At 42.5% G+C, this 12,743-nt stretch overlaps 1 protein-coding gene across 2 annotated transcripts in view; it reads left to right on the forward strand.

Annotated features, from left to right (window-relative positions):
• The first annotated feature begins 473 nt into the window (after positions 1-473).
• ARHGEF28 (Rho guanine nucleotide exchange factor 28) overlaps positions 474-12,743 on the forward strand; it is a 119,271-nt gene continuing 107,001 nt past the window's right edge. The window contains exons 1-2 of one of the 2 annotated variants that reach the window (XM_026036331.1): positions 474-514; positions 7,384-7,427. In XM_026036331.1, the coding sequence (XP_025892116.1) occupies positions 7,395-7,427 (33 nt within the window). In that variant the 5' untranslated portion in view covers positions 474-514; positions 7,384-7,394. Of the gene's footprint in view, positions 515-6,633; positions 6,653-7,383; positions 7,428-12,743 lie in introns of those variants that run through there. The other variant, XM_026036323.1, reaches the window with a different exon arrangement.

Below are 12,743 nucleotides of genomic sequence, written 5' to 3' on the forward strand. Positions count from 1 at the left end.
GTAGCGCCGGCCGCCGCTCCCGGGGCGGCACCTGCTGCCCGCGGCGCCGGTACGTGCGGGTGCGGGCACGGGGCGGGGGGCTCCTCGCGTGGGGGACCGGGCTTCGCGGCCGCGCTGCTTCCCGCTTGCCTCCCGTCCCGAGCCACGCTGGCTTTTTGCTCCCCCCGCTTAACCTTGCGCCCCCGTGGTGGTGGTGGTGGTGGGGGGGGGGCTCAATATCGGCCGTCGCGCCCGCCTTTCTGGGCCGTGCGAACCGGGACTCGAACTGGTGCCACCGAAGGCAGCCGCGACAGCCGCGCACGGAGCCGCTCTCGAGAGCGGGGCCGGCGCGCGGGGCTTCGCGCTCCTGCCTTGCATTGACCCCGCGGCTGCAAAGCTGGAACTGCCTGGCTTTGCAGGCAGGCCGTGGACTTGTTTTTTAATTCTTACAGGAAAAAAAAAAAAAAAGATGTAAAAGGCTTCATATTTTTTATTGACTTATTCCCGGCTCTGGTTTTGGTATTGCACAAAAAAAGTAAGTGGCTCTTCTTGTAAGTCATTATGAAAATGCATGAATGTGTTGAGTAGCCTAACGGGTGACTTAAGTTTCTTTCTTTTTCTTTTATTGGGATAATTCAGTCTCTCTTTGAAGGAATAGGATTTTGGGAATCATTTGAGTGAGTGGAATTTTTCCGTATAGGTAAGAAAAGAAACTCTGTTTTGAGGATTCAGTATAAAAAGGCAACACGTCAAAATGTTGTGGAAAGACTGAACACTGAAGTTTTTTGGTTTTGTTTTCCAGGGCAGGTTTTAATACTTAAAATATTAAATGCAATAATTAAAGTGTTCACATAGACTTATCTTAATCTGTCTTGAAATTTATCTGGCCTCTGAGGCAATTCGTAAATTGGGCACTTCTGCCAGTACTTTGTTAACGTCATGTAACACAGTAGCAGTCATCTGGTTTTCTCCATTTGAAATTGCTGCTGTTATTCAGGAGCAAGTTCCTGTCGTCTCCCCTGAGCATAGGTCTTTTGGGGGCTGTTTCACAAGGATAGGGAGGGCAAAATGCCTCCATGTTCCTTTATTCTGAATAACACATTCAGCGAGAATTTGTACCAGGATATAGGAAGGGGTGAGCTATGACTAAGGTAGTGACTCAGAAGATCCAGTTTTCAGCTTTGCTACCAGATCTCTGCTCGAGCTCATGCCAGTCGGTCGACATCTGTGTGTCTTGGTTCCTGCTTTATAGAGGGTGGGATGCTGTCGGCTCCGGGCAGGTAGATGGATGGTTTTTCCGTGCCTCCTACAAGTAAGTCTTAAGATATCTCAAGATACTGGAAACTGTCAACACACAGTCCCAGTAATCTACCTTCCTGGGCAGAGGAGGGCTCTGAGGTGGAATAGTCTTTCTTAGTGAATGCTGCTCCTGTGAATAGGAGAATTGTATCTAGTGACGTTGGTATCAAAAGCTTATTCATTAGTCCTAATGGTAGTAGAGTTCGTTACGCCTTGCACCTTAATACATAATTATGTGACCAAATTTTACTTGCAGAGTCACTTACATACTAACTACTAGTCAACTAAATAGGAAAACCACTTTGTTGCTAGGATTTAAGGCTGAATTAACAGAGGTGGCAACGGGAGAGAATGTATGTGTTATGCAGAATAAATTTGGTGTGAAAATCGGGAGTGCTCGGTCAACATGGAGCTGTGCCTTGGCAGCTTGCTGCCACTTTTGGAGTGCTGCTGTGTTCTAGGGTTGAATCTTGTAAGGCTGAAACACTGAAATTGTGGGGTTGCTTTGTGGGCAGTTGATGTTGGAAGAGGACTGCAGCTTATTCTATCTCCTTGTTTGGGCTTAAGTCTTTCACTTGCGCACTGGGGAGGAGGAAAGAGCCTTTTTTTGTACGCAAGCAGAATATCCTGATAATTCACGAATTTGAGAAAACGGGTAAAATTTCCAGATGATAATCCCTTTCCCCTTTCCCTCTGTTTTGAAGAAAGCTGTGTGTGAAGATGGACAGCAATTCACAGCAGTGTTGTTAGATGGACAGTGCATCCCCGCAGCCTATTGGTTATAGCACTTCCATTGATGGGCAAGACTGAGGGGTGACAAAGGGTCACTGATCATGTCAGAGCATATATTTAAATGCATATACTAAATCAAAAATCTCTGGATCCACCTCTTTGCTGCTCTTTCAGGTAAACGTTCAAGTACGTGCTCTTTCTTGCGGGTGAGAAGGATGTGGATGCTGTGCAGTGCTTGTGAGGAATGGAAAAGAAAGGGAAGCTGGGAAAAGGGGTGCACAGGTTTTGCTCTGGCTTCACTGTATATAAAATATGAAGTGATAGTTTCTAAAAACTATTACAAAAATTCAAATTGAAAAAAAAGTCAAAACCCCTCAAAACTGGCATTGAAGGAATATTGGAGGCAAGACAGAAGTCTGGTGATGGTATCAAACTTAAGTTTGTTTTAGGGATTTTAGACGTGTTCTAGTTTTCTTTTTGTCTTTTAGTAACGTAACATTAAGTTTTACATTTCAGAGTTTTTGAAAATCTGGAGCTCCATTTTATTTTTATTAGAAATAAAAATGCTTCTTCAGGAATGTTAATACAGGAATGCATGAAGAATCTGTTTTGCCAACTTAGGAAACAGCCTTTTTTTCCAAGTCATTTTTTTCTAGAGTTGTTTTAGTAGATTAAGCCCCAGATCTATTTTTAATTTTTTAAAAAAATGTAACCATTTTTGGAGACTCTTTATTTTCTCTGCAGAGGAGCACAAAATGACTGTGGCTTTAACAGACTTTTTAACAAACTTGAGAAATACGATAGCCGTGAGTGGACTGACATTTTTGGAAGGAGTTTTAAGCTTCTTTATGTCTCAGATTGTTGGAATGAAGGCTGTATTAAAAGGTATTTGGCTGCATTTCCCTTGTTCACCTGTTACGAGAACAACTAATGTGTGGTGAGGTCATCAAGACTAACGCAAGCTGCTTCATTATATATTTAATAGATAATGCTTTATTTTACCTCTCGCTTTGGATACTGTTAGGAGCAAGCATATGTATGTTCTTGCAAGTTAATAACTGAGAGTCTTGCTTTATTTACTCCTGCATGCTATGGATTTTTATGAGAACTAAGAATAAAAATGTAAGGTCTTGTCTAAAAACTTGGCTATAAAGTTGCAAGTCTTTGTATTTTGGAAAGTAGCATTTACCAGGCATTTATTTTCAGCTTTCTACTTTTTTTATTAATTCCCTTAAGGTCTACTGATTGGATCCAGAGCAAAGATCTGCACATAATATATAAATAAACAAATATATATATATATATTTTAACCAAATTAGACCCGATCTCTATACAGCATGGCTCCTGTTGCTTTAGAAGCCGTGACTGAACCTTTTGATAGCATATGCAACTTTGATGGAATCTGTAAATCCAAAAATACATTTTGGTTTGGTTGCCGTGTTTGTTGAAGTACAGCAGACTGAACATTGTTGATGGAAACTTGCTAGAATGAGTTGATGAGTACTGTGCTGGAATCTTGTTTTGTGAAGGGTATAAAGAGAAGTATAAAACCAGCACAATGTCTTATAACTCACATCTATCCGAGGTGCTCTCATGTGGGCTGCTAAAGCACGTTGCTCTCTTGTTTGTCACACAATAGCTGTGATAACAGTGGTGTGTAACCCAGCCATCGAACAGAAGGGAGCTAGGTGAAGGCTATCTTAACGTGCTTGTGCTATGAGACTTTATATATAAAAGAACAAGATGCAGTGAACAGAGCAGGGTCAAAGCCCGAGTCTCCTTGCCATGTGCTCTGCCCTTTTCTCCCACAGTTACACTCTTTATTTACGTAAAACAGAGAAAGGCAAATTCTAAGTAGGAAGACAGGTTTTTGTAGCATCCAGCAATACCCTTTTTAGTGTCTATGGAAAATACTGATGATGCACAGTAGGTTCCAGGGCAGCTAAATAGCAGTCACAGTGGTCTTGGAGGGAGAGTATTTCGGTTGCTGAAAGGTCACCTTGTCAACTGGTAGAAATGCCTTTATGCTGAGACTTACATAACATGTTCCCTTATCTAATTTCTTCATTGTGTGCAGAGTGAAGAAGTTTGATAGCTGACAAATTTTCCATTAAAATGCAGTTAGGTCAGTCTGTAATGCTGTTATTTTCCAGTAGTCAGTTTATTTCTTCTGATCTTTCTAACATTTACATGTCTTGATACGTGGGGAAACCATTCTAAAAATGCCAAGATCTGTAAGGTGAAAAGAAAACGGCACAGTTGGCAGTCAATAAATAAAATACTGGAAGAAGAGGAGAGAGGTTTTGGAGGGATTATTCAGTTACATTGCATCTTTTGATAAAATACAGCTACACATGTGGGTTTTTATGTCGATAAACTTGAGCTGGACAGGAGACCAGCAACAGCATTTGACACAGGGTCAAATGGGAGACTCGAGATTTTTAAAGTTGTTGGATGAATTTTATTGCTCTTAAGGTTGTGTATTCTTTGTTGTATATTTACCTCTGCTTGCCTGAAACCCAAGCCACGAGTGTCTCCAGTTTTACCGCACATCAGAGCAAATGTTTCCAGTATGTTTCCTGCTAAATTGAATCAAACTGGAAGCCGAACAGGATTTTTTTTTTCCCTGTATATAGATGAATGGTGCTTCTGCTGAAACTGTGCAGGCAGTGCCTGAGATGAGCCCTGTGTGCGTGTCACACACGGTGCCAGCCGTGCCGGTCTCTGTGCCCAGGCGCAGCTGTCGGAGGAACGGATCAAGTTCTGCTCTGTGAAACGAGGTGAATCCACGACGCCAGCGACCTGCCCCCGGAGCCCAAGGTGCAGGGACCTGCTCAGAGCCTTAGTGCCTCAGAGCACTGGCCTGCCTTGCATCCATCGGAGCCTGGAAATGGGCTGCTCTGCGAATCCCACAGTTCTCCCATACGGAGAAGTGAGTGCCTGAGCCGCAGGCATGACACCTCGCTCAGTCCCTTAGTCTGAAGCAGAGATTGCAGAGCAGCTGCTTGGTGGCCCCATGGAGTATTTCCTCTTGATGTGTTTCCTTTTCTTCCTCTTGCCCCTCCCAGTCGCTGCCAGCAGCAAGTCCTGGGTGGAGGGCAGAGGGAACTGGTCCCGTCAAACCTTTCCTAAACCACTGGCACTTTGAGAGTGACAGAAGAGCAGAAGAGTTTGCTGTGGGCGCTGTGTTGCCGTTCATGCATCCTTCTGCAGGAAGCAAAGGAGGATCGGTTGGTTACCCGTTTGCATCCAGGAAATAGCATTATAAGGAGGGTGTCAGAGGAGTGCGTTTTCATGAAGAAAACACGTGAGCGTATTTCAAAATGGGAATAGTTGGGGTTCAGCATCTAATGTCTTCTGAGTGCTGCATGAAAAAACATTGGTCACTTCAGAGGACCCAAGTGCTCATTTTATTTCTTTGTTCAGGATCAACACTGAGCTAGGTGTTCAATATTTCAGAATGGAGAGAACTCCACAGAGGAGCCACAGTGCAGCCTGGGTGACGGAGCTGAAATCAGCGTGGCATTATATCTCTAAAGAATTTTGTTTGGATTGTCCAATATAGAAGATTTTATTGTACAATGATAGCCCTCAGAGGAAGGGCTGTGTTCTGTTTTCTTTATGTGCACTTGCTGTAGAATAGGAAGACCAGAGGGATGCCCACCTTCTTCATCCTTTCTTTGGTGGGAAGAGAGAAGGGTTTTCTAAGGGCTGAATAGGGCAATAGTGTAAAACATCTGTCTGGCATGTAGCAGTAGAGGAGCAATTGTGTTGTGGCTCTCATTTCAACCTACCATCAAATGATGTCCATGCCCTTTATGTATGTAACCTGTGTATGGTGACACACGCAGATTACATGTGTCTTATGAGCTGGTGGCAGGTCGAGGGTAGGAGTTAATGTGCTTCATCTGTTCTGTAACGGGATGCTTCTGGATAAGGTCCACCTTGCAATTTTCCTTGTGGAATTAATGTTCCAGCCTTTCAGTTTCCCTTGTGTCCATGTTTCCTTCTGCACAAACAAGAGGGAGCTGCAGATGCTGCCGCCCTCAAGGTTATTTGTGGGTTTCTGTTGCTGAACAACTACCGAGCTTTGTCTCTGCCTGTCACAGCGAGACACCTTGGACTCGGCCACAGGGTTCGTCCTCCGTGCACTGAAAATAAAAAACCCCTCTGTCTGAGTCCGGCTGCTAACTAGACTGGCGGGATTAGTGCTTTATACTCTCTTCTTACAATATGAAATATTGGTTTTGGCTGTATGTTTGTGGCCAGTGATTTTGTAACTGTTTTTTTTTGGGGGTGTGTGTGTGTGTCAAAATTGTACTGAAGTCAAACCACAAGAATGTTGCCACTTGTGAATGTTGATGAGTTGATGGGCACCACAAGACACTTATTAAGAAACTCGGTGCTGTAACAGGAATGTGTGTTGGGGTCTTGGGTTTTGTTTTTGATGGAAGCCGTGCATTTGATTTTTCCCGGTTTGTAGGAAAGGGAACATTTCAAATCCTCTCTGGCTCACAGGCAGGCGCTACCTCTGCATTAACAAGCCATGCACCGCACAGCCGTATTGTTCTTGGACACTTTTCAACTGTAAAAACAAAGCTGCATCTGAGCTGAGACAGCCTCTACGCTGCAGCCCGTCTCAGTAAGTGAAGGGGATCTGTGTGTAGTCTTTGAACCCAGCTTGCTGCATTGCTGAGGATGGGAAGTTGTTTCTGGTGTGCGCTCTCATGAGTCAGGCATGGTGTAATTAGGGTGTGAATTCTGAGGATGTAGCGAGCTTGAAATACAATATTAGAAACCAGTGCTGTTATGATAAATGTTGTTATTGTAATTCCACTGATTTTTTCAATCAGTAGTTTGCTGTTTAGGTGTCTAAAGCAACTTGCCTTGAGGGTATCTCTTGTGAAGTCACTAAAATACCGAAACCAGATGCCTGATGTGATGATGTGGAGTACCAGGTTGCTACAGCTACATCTCTAGGTCAAATCTAAAATTCTTTCCTTTGCCTCACAGATAAGGCAAGGATAAGATACATACAGTTCACAGCACATGGATCTGCCACAACTGCGTCCCCGTGGCTGGGGCTCCTCTGTCTGCTGACTTGTTTTGTTTACTGTGTCTATTGTGTGAAAAGCACACAGCATGTTAACTAAAACCAGCCACCCCTCCTCCAGCATTATACAGGCGTCATTATACCAGCATTTCCTCATTCCAGGGACATTTTGGCCAACTGGACATATGATAAGTTGGGTATCCTTTATTTCCTTTATCCTGGAAGATGTTGGCTTAGTTTACAGACTTGAACAGGATATAGTAATATTAATATCTCTTGATTCAGTGTGTAATAACTCCTGTCGTTTATTCTGTTTCTAGATGCCGTGACAATGGAGCTGAGCTGCACTGAAGTACCTCTTTATGTAAGTTCTACAACATCAGGCTTCTGCCCTGAGAGTCGCTTTCTTTTGGATTAACAGCTCATTCAAAAGCAGAATGAATGAAACCAAAACCCATTCTCTGGTTGTCTGAGACCATAGACTTTTGAATGTGGCAGTGTAGTGCAGGCATGTGTGGGGATGATGTTTTCAGTACTCTGATTCACTTCTCTGAAGTAAGTTTAAAACTATTTTCCCTTTATGATAATTATTCTCTCTTCTTCAATACTCTCATTTTCCGCTTTTCAAAAATACAGTCTGTGAAGAGGCAGCACTTACTCCCTAGTTTCCCACGGTTTACAGTTGTGCTTTTCACCCTATAAATTTCAAAATTACCATACTTTCCACTTTCTTAAAGCAGAAGGTTTATTTTGCATCAAAACTGAGTGGATTAAAGTTTCTTAATCAAATGGATACTTTTCTGTGAAACTTGCAGTGATTGGATAAAATAGGTAAACTTGGAAGCTGTTGTTAATAGAAGTCAGAATGTGCATTGGTAAAATTTAATTTACTGGGCTCTTTAATTGGGATGTGAGCATGAGGATTGAAGCTTTGTTATTATTATTGTTGTTATTAAAGCGTGGTTGTCTTTCCTGGGCTGTTCTGCCCTGGTTTTCAATTAGAATGGTAATAGCGGGAGTATGTGAATTTTGATGTCTATAAGGGTTGTCTATAGAGGCTGTTGAATGGGGACCAAAAAGGGTAGTGAAAGGCCACAAACAAAACTATTAACTGCTTATTGTGATTAAATGGGGATAGAGGGAGGAGTGTAAATCATCTGTACCCTGGAGGCTTGAAAGAACATAGAATTGCTAACCCATCAGCAAGTGGTTTTTGTTCAGTTTGCCATCCTAGCAGCAAGAACCTCTGGCTGGAGAAAGTACCTTTGTTTGTATTAGGTGCAGTATCTTTAATGACAAAAGGGGCAAAGGGGATTAGTGAGGCCTGATCATGTGATGTCAGTCACATGTGAGGTCTTAAAAGCAAGTTTTAGAGGAAAGAATAATCAAGGACATGGCAGTAATGGGTAAAATTCAGCGTGGTTTTATCGCAGGTGGCTGTACCGGTCTAACTGATAACTGACCAGTTAGACCAGGGCAATGCAATGGGCTTAATCTGTCTAGTTGCAAGTGAAACATTTGATTCTGTGTCTCGCAGGAAATTCTTATGTAATGTGAAAAAGGTGGAGATTAATATTGTAACTGTGAGACAGATAAGGAGCTAGATAAGTGGATAACACTGTGAGTTAGATTGCAAGAAAAAAGAAAGAAGTTGTTAGAGTAGAGAGAGATTACAAGCGATTCTCTTGAAGGATCAAACTTGAGGCCAGTTTTGCTTAGTATTTTGATTATAACCCTAATGTTAGAGCCAGTTGTACTCTCATGAAATATGTATGAATTTGGGGATATCATAATACTGGGAAGTGCTGTTAGTACTGAGCAGAATTCAGTTATCACATGGGCAGACTGGATTTTCCTACATTTTATTTATTCCAGTTAATAAGATCACGATACAAAGCTGTGCATTTGGGGACTAATAGTGCTAAACATCCTATAAACTAGGCACTCATTAGATGGAAAAGTGTACTCGGGGTGTGTTAGTGCACTTAGATGAATGTAGGGTCCATGTTCCCAGATAAAATGTTAAGTTTTGCACTAGTGAAGGTGTGTATCAGAACAGAACGGTGCTAAGTGCATCTAAAATGTAATGAATGTTCATTGCTAAGAAAGGATAGAGAAAGCATCTCTTGGGAAGGCTGTGAAGGAGCATGACAAATATTTGCATTTGAATACGTTCAGGTATTTCTCAGTGTTCCAGTCTCTTTGAAAGTGGATAGTGCAGCTGCAGAACACGATGTAATGACAAATGTCAGCATCAAACTGTGACATGCTGATTTCCACAGCAATAACACAGGCATTAGTCCCAAGTCTTTTATAGTCAGTCTGTCAGAGCAATCTTTCAATGAAAATGTTCAAAAGGTAGAATATTTTCTTCCTTTCAGGCTCTGCCAAAGCGTAGCTTTATGTGTGTTCAAGAGAGATCTACCACATTTAATCCAGAATTAGGATGCTTTTCATACTGTTTTGAGGCATTCTTTTAGTCTCTAACAACTGGATTTCCCACCCCTCATAATTCCAAGAATATCTGTATGACAAATGTGTGTTTTGTGTAAATGACCTGCGAATATCTGCAGCTCTGTGTTTATAATGCATTTATTAATATTCTTAAAGACTATATAAGCAAGATACTTTTTTAACTTGGTATTTGTGAGCAACTATTACAAAGCTGGAGCGTTCACTCAGGACTGTTCGTTCAAACTGTTGCACTTTCAGCAGTGAATTTCTTTGCAAATCTGTCTGGTGAAGTGACTGACCACTGTTTATTTTTTGTTCCGTAAAAGCAAATATCTTCAGAAAGGTTAAGGTCTTGCCCAGATGACATGATCTTTGTGAAATGTAATTAAAATACTTATGAAATTACTTAATCTCAAAAATACATTATTTTGATACACTTTTCCCCATATGCAATTTTAGTGCCAGCAATATGGTTAAAATTTAGTTACAACGCACATAAATGCCATGGTTTAAAAAAAAATGGTAACGAATCAGAAAATTAAATATTTAAAGCACATGTTTTTCAGTTAATTTGAGGAGCCTGTTTCCGGCCCCTTGACAGGAAAATACAGGTAACCACATTGAAAATTACTCTTTCTAAGACAGTCATATTATCAGGACTGACTACCCGTGGAGAAACTGATAAATAAATACACTAATATTATATGTATTGTTCCTTCTTTCAGGACTAATGCTATATTGCTTCAGTGAGTAGAACTTGAATTTAAATAGCTTTCTGCCTCTTCAATTATATTTGTGTTTTTAAGTCATAAAAGTGAAGTTACATTTATCTTCTTTTTTATGTAAGGATAACAGCAAACTGAGTCTTTTAGTTTTGCAGTGTAATAACAACAGTGTGTGCAATGGACCATATTGTCTTTAGGCAGCTACTGGTATCACAGTAGATAGGAAAAAAAAAAGGTTATGAGAAAAAGGGTTTTTGAAAGATAAAAAGCAAAGCATTTCACAAAGCACTTTGAGGGTATGAAAAATTTAAAGTATGGCAGTTGTTCCTCCTGTTGAAACAACTGCTGGTGTGGAAAAGCAGATCTCTCTCATAGAAAAGTCCCTCCTTATTTAATGGTAAGTGACTTTTTAAGAAATGTTAGTGATCATCAGTGTTGAACTTTGACACTGGCAGAGAAATCCTGCTGCCATGGGGCAAGCAGACCGTGGGAGCAGGGAGGAGGAGGAGAGAGATCTCGGAGGAGTCTGCGGAGGATTCTTTATTGAGAGCCTCCTAAATGTTTCCCTTGGGAAGAGTGGAGAGAAAGAGAGATGCTGAATCGAAGAGGATATCCACAGCATTTCCCTGTAGGCATCGGAGGGTCCCTTCTTCCAAGGAGGAGTGGGAGGTTGCATGTCACTTCTGGCTCTCCAGAGGAATATTTAGATGTTGGTTCCCTGAGAAGAGGCAGGAATGTGGGCCCTAAGTTTTGAGGATCAAGATGTGCTGGAAAAGAAAACTTCCACGTGGCGTTTCCGTCCATATGATGTAAATAACCCTCTCCTGTACATTGCTTGCTAGTTCTCAAAATGCCTTTTCGCAAGACACCAAATTGTTCTGCCTGCAGCTGGCTCTCTTATTGGAGTCAGCTAAAAATGCTTGATAGAAAAACCTCTTAATTTCTCTTAATAAACCCCATGGGTCTCATTAAAACCAACTGCCCTAGGTGTTCGGATGCTTCTGCTCGTGTTTGGGGTTGGGGTTTGTTTCCCACACTACTACAGCTGCTTTGGTGGAGAGTGGTCCCCAAGCAGGTCAGAGTGCTGTCGTATTCACCCGCTAGTCCTGATGCATCCAGGTATTCCCACGAGCTGTGGCAGTGCCATGAGGTTCCCTCTCTCTGCATGGCTGCGGGCTGAGCTTGGCTCTCGCCTCAGGAGGGCGGAAGGCAGCACCAAGCCCTCTGCATCTGGAGCAGGTCTGTGCCCCCCGAGACCCCCTTTTTGTTTTAACTTCAGACTGTTTTGTTCTTTGGTTATGTGCATTAAAGGAGGCATATTAGAGGGAAGCATATTTGCTCTGTTTTATTTGTAAAAAGAAAACTTATTTTGCAATGATATCTTATGTAATAACAAAGACATATGTAGTGTGCTAAAAGTGTGAAATTTTTAGGGAACTATTTTCTTCCATTTTTTTATTTCTTTCATTCTAGTACCTCTGTTCCTCAGAGTCTTTGTAGAGTTGAGGTGCCCATGCTGTTCTTGGCTTGCCCTGCCATTTGTTTGAGTCGGTGATTTGTTTGTGACAATGATGCATAGGCCCTCTTTATTTGAGGAACCCCTGGTTTCCATTCCTGTAGTAATTTCAGTAGCTAATGACCTTTCTAATGCAGTGTTCCTTGTAGTGCTCTTTTGTAGTCATGAAATGCTAACTTCATTTATCAAGGAGCTCTGAGGTGTTCCAAGAGTAGCAACAAGTCTAAAACATAACAAACGTGTGATTAAGCAGGACCTTCAGGTTTATCAAATCCTAAACTAGCGCTTTAAATGGGAGAGCATCCTTCTTCCGAAGCTTGTTTAGGTGTTAAGAATATTTGGAGAAACTCTTTGCGTGCGGTGCTTTGTTTTGCTTGAGGATACACGACGACTGCTGCTTGCGTGGGACGTGCGCGCGGCTCCGGCGCAGCCCGCGTCGGTCGTGGTGCAGAGCGGCCGCAGGGAGAGCCCCGGGCCGGGGCTGCGTCTGGGGCCCTGCTCCTCCCTCACAGCCCCGCAGGGCGGCGGGAATGGAGTGCGGAGGCCGTTCCCATGAGCACGGAGCACCTGAAGCAGCAGGCCCCGAATTCAGACATCAGGTCCCTGTGTGTGCAAACGCCCTGTCTACATGAGGCTTGTCCTTTGCTGTTGCCCTCGTGATAGCAGCAACGGAGGAGAAACGTGTGCCCTGGCTGCCTTAGCTGACCCTCTGGGGGGACTTGCTCTTGGCACGCAAGGTAATGATGTGGTTTCCCTCCTGCCGGTCATTGGCAGCCTCTCTGCACTATTTTAAACATCACAGCTAATCCAAAGCTTGAGTTTCTTTGAGAAGAGTGCAAAATTAAAAGTTATGCTAGTGTAAGCAAATGAAATCTGTCTTCTCTTTCCTTTTTTCCTTTTTTTCCTTTTTTTCTCCTTTTTTCTCCTTTTTTCTCCTTTTTTTCTCCCCCTTTTTTCTCCCCCTTTTTTCTCCCCCTTTTTTCTC

This window comes from Nothoprocta perdicaria, unplaced genomic scaffold (assembly GCF_003342845.1).
Source record: "Nothoprocta perdicaria isolate Ctin4 unplaced genomic scaffold, notPer1 scaffold_1, whole genome shotgun sequence".
Classification (NCBI taxonomy): domain Eukaryota; kingdom Metazoa; phylum Chordata; class Aves; order Tinamiformes; family Tinamidae; genus Nothoprocta; species Nothoprocta perdicaria.